The sequence below is a fragment of the Phaethon lepturus genome, unplaced genomic scaffold, assembly GCF_000687285.1.
Source record: "Phaethon lepturus isolate BGI_N335 unplaced genomic scaffold, ASM68728v1 scaffold48290, whole genome shotgun sequence".
Classification (NCBI taxonomy): domain Eukaryota; kingdom Metazoa; phylum Chordata; class Aves; order Phaethontiformes; family Phaethontidae; genus Phaethon; species Phaethon lepturus.
The window spans coordinates 1-9,889 of NW_010515002.1; the positions used below are offsets into that span (position 1 = coordinate 1).

At 52.8% G+C, this 9,889-nt stretch overlaps 1 protein-coding gene across 3 annotated transcripts; it reads right to left on the minus strand.

Annotated features, from left to right (window-relative positions):
* Positions 1-2,193: 2,193 nt before the first annotated feature.
* On the minus strand, positions 2,194-8,955 carry CLK2 (CDC-like kinase 2). Of its 3 annotated transcripts, none has more exons than XM_010294628.1 (12): positions 8,576-8,955; positions 8,161-8,395; positions 6,326-6,419; positions 5,912-5,978; positions 5,424-5,540; positions 5,021-5,187; positions 4,451-4,545; positions 3,962-4,091; positions 3,521-3,603; positions 3,210-3,289; positions 2,899-2,989; positions 2,194-2,460 (listed from the first exon to the last, which is right to left on the minus strand). In XM_010294628.1, exons 1-12 carry the CDS (start codon positions 8,743-8,745, stop codon positions 2,278-2,280), a joined length of 1,512 nt encoding a protein of 503 aa, XP_010292930.1. In that variant the 5' UTR covers positions 8,746-8,955; the 3' UTR covers positions 2,194-2,277. The 3 variants fall into 3 exon arrangements, with proteins under 3 accessions (XP_010292930.1, XP_010292946.1, XP_010292938.1); XM_010294644.1 differs by having other exon boundaries at positions 6,326-6,407; positions 8,576-8,745; XM_010294636.1 differs by having other exon boundaries at positions 6,326-6,422; positions 8,576-8,745.
* Between the last annotated feature and the right edge of the window lie 934 nt (positions 8,956-9,889).

Consider the following 9,889-nt stretch of genomic DNA (forward strand, 5'->3'; position numbering starts at 1 on the left):
CGGGCGGGGCTAGGCCTCTCCACCGCCCAGGCCCCATCGCGTCCCCCCGGGTTCCCGGTGTCCCCTCCCAGGGCCGGGCACCCCGGGTCTCCCATGCCCCGTCGGGTTCCGTGTCCCCTGCCCGGGGCCGGCTCCCCTACCCAACAATAGCTCCGTTCAGCCAGGCCTACCACGACCGCAGGCCCCTCCTGCAGGTCCCCCTGAGGCCTCACGTCCAAACCCCTCGCCTGGGCTCCCGCCTCTTACCGGGATGGCCGCAGCGCTCTTCACCTCCAGCTTGCGTGGAACCCTCCCAGGCTCGACCCTCGGGGAGGGCGGTGGGGTTGCAGCTGAGCCCACATGAACTGGTACAGCAGCCTCCATGGAAGTAAAATGGTCGGGGAAGAATTCATGGCATGATGAGCAGCTTGGGGAATTTAACTTCGGTGTCTCCTGGAGCAGTTATTTATAGGGATCCCTGAGCCCATCAGCTACCAGCTGCATGTGGACAGCATACCAACACCGCCTCCCAAACAGGGATTCCTCATCAGCACAGGACATCTACCCATCCCTACATCTAGTTCCCATCCCAGCTCTTGGTGCTTAGCAGCAACTCCACCTCTCTGCTAAAAATATTCTTTAGCCTCTGAAGACAGACTTACAAGCTCCTATTTCAAGCTAGACAGCTGGCACTTTGAGCCATGCTATCTGCTGGGAAGGTAAAACCTGTGAATTCAGGTTTTGCACACCAATGTGTGGTTTTGTGTTTGTTTTGGGTTTTTTTTTTTTAAGTTTGAGACAGATTGCAAGTATTATTTGGTCAAGCTAATTCTCATCCAGACTCACCCAGGGACTGGCTACACACACAGCAGGACAGGATCTTCCCCCGCTCTCGTTCCCTGGCACACACCTCCCGGCTGGCTGCTGCCAGGTGACAGTGATAGCACAGGAGGAAGGTGAAAGCTCCCAGCCCATGCTCTTTAAGTTGGGATCACAAGCTCATGAAGATGACTCAGTGTCACCCCTTCCAAGATTCCCCCCCCCCCACTAACTCAAGTGAAGCCAGACTTTTCCTTTACCCCTCTGCATGACAGTCTGCCAGAGAAAGATGGTGCCACAGCAGTGATAAGCTCCCATAGAACAGACTGTGTGTGTGTGTCTGCTCTATTACTGACATTACCGCAGCAACTCGTCCAGACCCGCCAGCAAAGCATCTACACAGAACTGCCGTCAGGTCTGCAACTTCCTCAGCAATTCCCATGGAAAAGCCCAAGCCAAGGCCCCAGCCTCGCTGCAGAGCTGGCAAGAGCCAAAAAAGCATGGACAGGCACTGGGGCATGTTTGACAGCTGAATGTGGGCACCTCAACACCCATTTTCCAACAGCCATCACCAGCAGCCAGTGCTCCACCCACTCGGGGACTGAGACATTTCTCTAGTAAAAAAGAGTATGTATCTTAAAGTACCTACTGTCCTCCTCTTTCTACACGCCCCATGAGGACGGGGCCTGCCTGTGTTTTGCTGCTTCGCTCCCACTCTGGCTTAGTTCCAGCTGCAGCCCTCATGAGGGCCAAAAGCAGCTCATACCCAGTGCAAGCTCAGACACTAGGCCAGCATCGAAGCTTGGGAGGAGTGGTGCAGTTGGCTAGAGCGGGCTTCATTACTGAAGTTTCCTAGGCCACAAAGTACCTTTCATCCCACAAGAGGATGCACGTTCCTTTCCTCTGCAGGGTGCAGCGCACAGCCGTTGCACATCAGGAGCACAACCAGCCAGCAGAACTGCCCCAAAAGCGGCTGCTGCTGGTCCCAACCCAGACCAGGTAGTTTATTCACTTCATATTTATTTTTCACAAAGACTATACAAAATTCTTATAAAACTCTGGTGTGGGGATGGGCTATGACATTGATCCAAAAAATAATTCCCATGCAGTCCCACCAGTTTCATAACTTACAAGGAAACAGGTAAGCTACAGAGAGCTGAGAGTCCTGGAGTATTTACACTGAGCAGGGCAGGAGAGAACAGGAGACAAAGCAACACCTGAACAAAGCTATTTACAATATGGACATACAGGCCCCCTCGCCTCACAATAACGGCAGCAGCAACAGCAGGAGGTTGGGTCCATGGTGCTCAGAGGCCAATATAGAATATAGGCTATTTACAGTATCTCACATATTAACAGCTTTACAAATGTGTCCAGGGAGGAGTTATCACGTATAAAAAAAAGCACCAAGTGTCTGAATAGAAATCACGCAGGCCTCCACGGGGGCTAGAATCTGAGGGCAGGATGGCACCTGTGGCGTCACCGGCTGATGTCTCTGCTAGAGTCCCACATTTTTGTACTCGGCTCCATCTCCAACATGTCAAAGAAGGGGTGCTTGAGGGCTTCGGCCAGGGTGATGCGCTTGGATGGCTCATACTCCAGCATGCTCTCAATGAGGTCAAAAAGGCGGTGATGGTCCTCAGCCTCAGAGGTCAGGTATCGCTGGGGAGATAGAGTGGAGAGATTAGGGCCAGGGATGCTGCACCCTGCCCCAGTTGCAGTACATTCCCTGGGCTGAACAGTTAAGCTGGGGCAAGACTGGTTTGTTCAGACCACCACTGATCCTAGACCCCAACTCTGGGCTGCTGTATCAAGCATGGAACTGCTGAGTTTTCACCACCCCCACCATGTTTCCCAGGCACTTCCCGAGGTCTCCGTTCCCTCCTCCTCCTCCTCCACTTCAGATTAACCTCAGGCTGCTGCAGTCTTCCTAGTTTATGTCTGGGACAGCCAAGGCTCCTTTGGGAAGACACTGGGCTGACCCTTTTGGTGGCCCAACCTGGCCCACAGGAAGAATCTTCACAACTGGGGCAGGCGCTATAAGACTCTGCAATGAGAAAAGGATAAAGCAACTGGATGCTCCTGCCCACCCTGCCTTACCCGCAGCGGCTTGCAGTTTTCCCTAACATAGCGGCCAGCGGAGGTGTTCTCGTCCCAGTCCAGGCGGCCATGGTAGAAATATTTCTGTTTCCTGTCAGAGTAAGAGGTGGGAACAGGTTATACTTGAACACAAAATGTGTTGCAGCAACAGCAATGCACCAGACTTGACAGCGCATGCTACTCAGGACACTACAGCAGCATGGACAACTAGCTCAGCAGGCAGCTTCAAAGCTCAATCCCTCAGAGAGAACCACTACACATGAAGCAGGAGAGAGCTGGCAAACCTGTGGTGCCCAGCTGGCCTTGCTCACCTCGTCTTTCGGATCATCCGAGAAGGAATTGGCCCCAAGATCCTCTCCATCATAGCCAGGTGCTCCCGGTTGTCATGTGTCTGAGAGAGGGAAACATAAAGGGAAGGCATGGAACAGCTTCCAGTCATTCTACCTAGAGCCCTGCATATCCCCCATTCAGAACCCATGGCTGGGCAACACCTTGGTCATCTCTACAAGACTGCAGTAATGGAAGGAAGCCCATCAGTCCCAGAGGCTCCTGGCTGTACTGGGAAACAGCCAGCATCCTCTTTCATCAGTTGTGAGCTAGCCATACAGCATACAGTTCTCACCTGAAACAGGGTGAAACCCATGTAATACTCAAAGATGATGCAGCCAATGCTCCACACATCACAGGGCTGGCTCCAGCCAAGCTCTAAAAAACAATGTTTTTTAAAGAAAAGATCTAGTTATGCCCTAAGATTCCAAATCCCTCTCCTTTTTAAAAAGAAACAAACAACTGGAAAAACAATTCCCATTCCAGCCAGGCTCCTGACACACTGATGGCAATATACCACCCAGCTGGTAGCAATGCCAAATGACCTCAACTTCCAAGTTGTTGGCTGTCCCAGAAAATAGCACTGTAGATCATGTTAAATAAAGCACTTCTCCCAGGGTAAACCCAGGACAGCTACTGAATGATGTGGAGGCAAAACGCGCCTTAATCCAGCAGGCAGCACCCAGTGCCCTCAAGGTGAATGCCTGCCTCTGCAGAAAAACCAAGTGCTACCTACCCAGTATGACTTCTGGGGCCCGGTAATGCCTGGTAGAGACAATCGTGCTGTGATGCTCATGATCAAACGTGGCACTGCCAAAGTCCACCACTCTGATGGCTGTGCTCTTCACGCTCCGCTCATCCCGCTTCTTCGTGAGGGAGAATGGTATCAGTTACTCAGGAGTTTCGAGATGCGGACTTAGTCCCTTCCTTACACAGCTGAGGCTTCACCACAGGGCGCCATGGGACAGGAGGGCTTCAGAGGGTACATCAGTGCTGGCACAGCCCCCAAACTCTCACCATCAGCCAGGTAAGCCTGTGGTCCCTGTGGCTTATTTATAGACTACACAGGCAGTTCATGCAAGATATCGGCCCTGAACAAGTGTATGAACGTAGTCGGTCAACCCCGTGTCTCCTGTGGCCATGTGCAGACTCCCCCCACCTGCTGATAAGGTCAGGGATACCAAGAACCCAAGAGAAGACCTCTAACACATGGCAGCACTGTTACCTTTTCCAGGTTATAGGAGAGTTCATAGTCAGAGTTCACGAAGAGGATGTTCTCCGGCTTAAGGTCAGTGTGAGTGAGTTTGTTGTCATGCAGAACTGAGGAATCAAACAGAAGTTGGGGTGATGGAACAGAAGCAAAGCGAGGTTGCACCCACCCGAAGAGCAAACATCATTAATTCAGTTTAGTCATACTGGTACCAGTTTAGCCCACATTTAGAACCAGGTGTGAACAGTCAGGTTAGTCCAGGCCAAGATGCTTCATCAGAAGCACAAAGATTTATTTTATCAATCATTAGAATGTGTAGGGTGGTGGATGCTGAAGTGGCCTGAGCTACCGCCAGCCCTGATGCATCGGAAAACATTACAATCAGGAAAATAAAAAAGATTCATTCCAAGCACTCATTCACTGCTGGAGAGGCAGAAAAGCTCAGTCTCAGAACTGACACAGCAGCACCGCAGCAAAAACTCGCTGCTTGGGGCCACCAGTTGCAGAAGTGCACGGACGTTGGGAGCTGCCCCAGCTCTCCAGGTCAGTCAAGGACCAGCAGAGAGAAGAGCAGTGAACACTTACATTTCACAGCCTGGCACACCTGGTAGGCCATGTGCCGTACTTGGTGGATGGGGTAAGGCAGGTAGTTGTTGTCCTTCAGGAAATCAAAGGTGCTGAGCCCCAGCAGTTCGAAGGAGATGCACATGTGGCCATGGTAGTCAAACCAGTCAAACATCCTGACACAAAGACTGAGAGAAAAATTCTGATTCGGGACAGATCTGCACACACCACTCGGTTATGTTATCCCTGTACCAGACTCCTCCTTTCTTTGCTCAGTCTGTATCCCATAGCAAGCCAATATGCCTCCAAAAACTAGCTACAAACAAATTCAGTCACACACCAACAAGAACGTCTCTCATCCCATCCCTGCAAGTGTGCTAAGGCGATGCTTTCCCCTCCACTTTAACAGCAAGAGCACACTCACTTTGTGTTCTCAGGGTCCTTCTCGTTGATTTTCTCCAGCACATTAATTTCCAGTCGAGCAGCCTCTTTGTATTTCTCTACATTTTTAATGATTTTGAGAGCAACACGTGCACCACCCCTGGGGGAGAAACAGGAAGAAAGTACAAGATCACCCCTGAGCTGGGACAGAGAGCCTGTGCCCTGCAAAAAGGGCTTTCTGAACCAGCCTGATGCTGTGCAGCACAGCCTTCCACCACCCTTGCTCAAGCCAGAAGGTGGCTGTTAAGGGGTGTCCACCAAAGCAGTGCTTCTTTCCTCCCTACAAGTGACCCTGGAGCTCTCCCTGACCCCTCTCCAACACACAGGCGACTCAAGAGGGAGAGTGCCCGGACCGGAAACAGACTCAACAACCCCCAGGGCTCCCATGTTAAGCACAAAAGGCTCCGCTGCCAGCTGTGGTCTCTTTTTCCCTCACCACCGTGTCCCTCCCTGTCCCAGGAGCAGACGTACCTCCGGTGATCGATGCACTGCACCACTCTGCCGAACGTGCCTTCCCCTAAGGTGCTAATAATCTCATCTGGGAGGGAGAGAAAGAGAGGAAGGCAGATGAGAGAGTGAGCATGACCTGGATGAAGCGCATACACAAGGCAGAGGAGAATGCATTGCAACACCTAACCTGCACACAGCTTGAGAGACCGGAGCAGCGGAAGGCTGACACCGGCTGCACAAGGCAACTGCCCTAGTTCCCTGGCACTTCAGTAACAATACAAAATATAAACGTAGCTTTAACAAAAGGGGAAGGAAAAGGAGAGGGTTTCTCTTTAATAAACAATGAAAATAAAATGAAACAGAAAGATAAGACAGATCTGCGACTGCGATGGGAGCTTAACTAGAGAGCTAAATTATGTTACGATTTGGCTGTACATCTTTCTTGTAGCCAGTCGCCGACGCGATAGATCAGATGCCCCTCGTCGTCGTCCTCCACACTCTTGGCCCTTCTGCTGCTCTGTCGACTCCGCTGCTGGCCCAGGCAGACAGGGAATTCATCATTCACCAATCAGATTTTCAAACCAGCGCAGCAGCCAGCGTCACGCATTGGTTGGTTTGGAAATTCACATGGTTGTTTGAGGAGGGGTTGCAGGAGGAGATTCCCAGCCAATTCATACGGCACAGAGGAATATATAACGATAGGGATATTGCAAGGGAACATGTCAAGATACAACACACTAGCTCAGAAAAGAAAAAAACAGTTTGCTTTTCGTTGTAGCAAAAAAAAAAAAAAAAAAAAAAAAGAAAAAAGAAAAAAAGAACCTACAAACAGCCCCACCCGAACCAGTGTGAGAGCAGAGATGGTCAGAACAAGGGCTAGCAGAGGGGCAGTGGAAGGGGCCAGCTGCTCTCGCTCTTAGCGGGGCTCGGAGAGAAACAGCACTGGCCTTCGGGTCCTGGATAATGCCAAGAGAGCACGCTGAGGCACAACTCTGCAGCCAGGTGCTCAGTGGCTGCGGGGAGAGGTTCACGTCAGCCCCATGGCAGCCACTGAGGAAAGGCAGCAGAATGCAGGTGCTGGGAAGTCCTGCACAAAGGGCCAGGCTGCCCCACACAGGTACTCCCCATCCCATTCCAACAACCACCCACATAGTTTCCCCCAGCCCCAATACTCAGAAAAAGATGAATTCAGAGACTTCAGAGCAACTCTCAGTACAACGATCCATCCAAAACCAGAGAGAATTTATGAGTCACTGCCTGGGGGAAGATGTGACACTTCTTCCTAGCCCCTCCCCCAAAGAAGCTGATCCTGGAAGGACTAACTTCCAGGAAGAAGCAGAGGCCCAACAGGGACAGCCTGGGATGAGGCAGATAAGAGGTTTATGCAGAGAAGAGAAAATTCCTGCCTCCAGTTCTTCAGCTAAGTATCCCCACACCTGGGAGCAACCAGCCAGCAGACTTGGGACCTGAATCCAGCCCGCAATCCCATCCCTGAACATAGAGCCAGAACAGACCAGACAACACTGAGAGCTCCACACACAGAGCTGGAGTCTAACAGAAGTGGAAGGTGAACAGCAGAACAGACAAGAAGAGAAAGCCAGGGACACTGCTGGGAAGAGCCTGTGATGGTTGCTGCCTCCACCTGAATCGACCAGTCCACAAGCTCTACTCCTTTGCAAAGCCCCTCGCACAACATCCCACACCAGCTGGGCCCACCCAGAAGGATCCTGCTCTGACGCAGGACCTAACCCTCAGAGATGGGGGGCTTCCTGCCACAGAAGAGAGGCCCGAACCAGGGACCACGGGGACCGAGCTGACTGTCACAGGCAGACCGAGCTCTCTGGGACCAGGGTCAGCGGAACATTTGGTGCATAAACCTCACACAAGAGACTGCTTGGCTGGGGTTCTTAGACAGCTCTTAATGAGCATCACCGAACAAAAGCAGCGCTCTGCAGGGATAAAGTTGCTGAGAACTGCAGCACTACCCTGGGGGACACGCCAGCCTTGCAAGGCGCACCTGTCCTCCTTCCCACCTCTGAGCAGGCAACACTAAAGAGAGGGTCTGAGCCGCCTGTGCCCAGTTGGCACAGGGCAGCCACTGCCGAGGCGCATCAGGATGGTGGACAGGAACTGCTGTCTGCATCAAAGGCCTTCTATGCATTTCTCAAGCTGAGTCCAAGAGAGCATTAGAAAGTGAGTTTTCTACTTACCCAGCTCGCCACCTGGGAGAGAAAGGTTACAGGGGAGGCCCAGAACAGCAGGATACTCACCGATGAGGAGCGACTAAAGGACCGGCTGCGGCGCCGCCTCCGCCTGTGCTTACGCCGGCTGCTTTTGCAGCTCCGGTAGCTGCCCTCACGGTCCCGGGAGCGTCGGTACTCATAGGAATGACGGTACTCAGGTTCATAGTAGGCTTCCCCTCGCTCGCGGCTGTAATCGTTCCGCCGGTAGCTGTCACAGTAACGCCGGTCATAGGCCCTCCTGTCTGCCGAGTGGTCGTCATAGCTAGGGAGGGAAAGCAAGCATAGGGGATTCAATTACAACACTGCCTGGGAAGTTACAGCTCAGAGCACAGGAGAGAATAGGGCCCAGGCCACCCAGAAGCTGGGCTGACCACAGCTGCCTCTGGCTGAGCTGGAGAAACACCACAGGGTTCAAGGTCCTGCCTCATCTTTGCAGACTCACCTCCTGGATCGAACATGGTAACTGTCTTCCCGACGGTGCCGACGGTCACGCTCGCTGCTGCTGGATCGTGACCGTGTCCGCCGTCTCTTGTGTTTGCGACTTCTGTAGCGCTCATGATAGCTGCCTCGGCTGCTGCGCTCCGACGAGCGGTACCTTCTAGAGTGAGGCATCTACAGGGACAACAGGCAGTGATGACTATGTGAGGCAACTGCATAGGACAGAAACCAGTGCAGATCATCAGTGGCTAAGGAGCTGCTATGGCAAGGAGGGGGGAGGCAATCAGCAGTGTGTCTGAGTGTGCAGGGGGGATTTCAGGGGGAGGGGAAGAATGTCTGAGAGATCCCAGAACCCCATACAAGAGAGGCTGCAACCATCCACATGGCCTGTGTTTGCTGTGGCTCTGTTTTCCAGGTTAACTTCCCCTCTTCACACCCATCTTTACTGGCCACAGCTCCAGGAGCCGTATGTGCACCTTCAGGGCATCTACCTTCTCTCTTTAAATGTGCTCCCCAGGAAGGAGAGAAGCACCACCAAGGAAAAGTGAAGGAAGATAAAATGAAGCTCAGGATATCACCCATGCTTTGCCCAAAGTCCTTGTGCACCAGTACTGGAGACACCTAAGCAGGCAGCTCCTGAAGAGATGTCTCTGGTTTACTGCCAAGCAAGTGACATCTACATGTCTCACCACAAGCAAGGAGGGCCCTATGGCATCCAGGGAGCTAAACTACCCTTTCCAAGTGCAGAGGTGATAACGAAGCCTTGTAGATCCTACCTTAGAGGGAAGGAATGCTCACCTTTACCTCTCTAGTGGGACCTGAGAGTCAAGAGCGAAGGAGAAAACCCCTTGGTAAGATGGCACACTGGGTCCCAAGCCTGAGGTGCTAGTTCTTAGGATCCTGCTCCCATTGCCAGACCTCACTCCACAACTCTAAGACATTCCCCATCATATTTTGGTTCCGAATCGTCAAGCAGCTCAATTTGCCTCATCTCCACAAGCAAGAAGCTGGAGCTCCCTTTGTCCACAGGCCTCCCACTGCCGATTCCCCCCTACTCCAAAAGGTACACTCACGCACCCGGCTGCCTTCCTGCACCCACACCTACACTGACGTTACAAGCAGGGTCACCAAAAGCCAAAAACTGCCCCCGGGTGACGTGACGACCTGGGGGCATGGGCTCGTTAGGCTCATTACACCCGAGCAAGCTTCACCCTCCGGAGCAAGGCCGGGCTCTGTGGGGCCGCTCACGGTTGCCCCGGTTCGGTGGCTCCACAGCGGGGTCTCGCAGCACCCACGGCAGGCGCGAGTGCAGCACCGG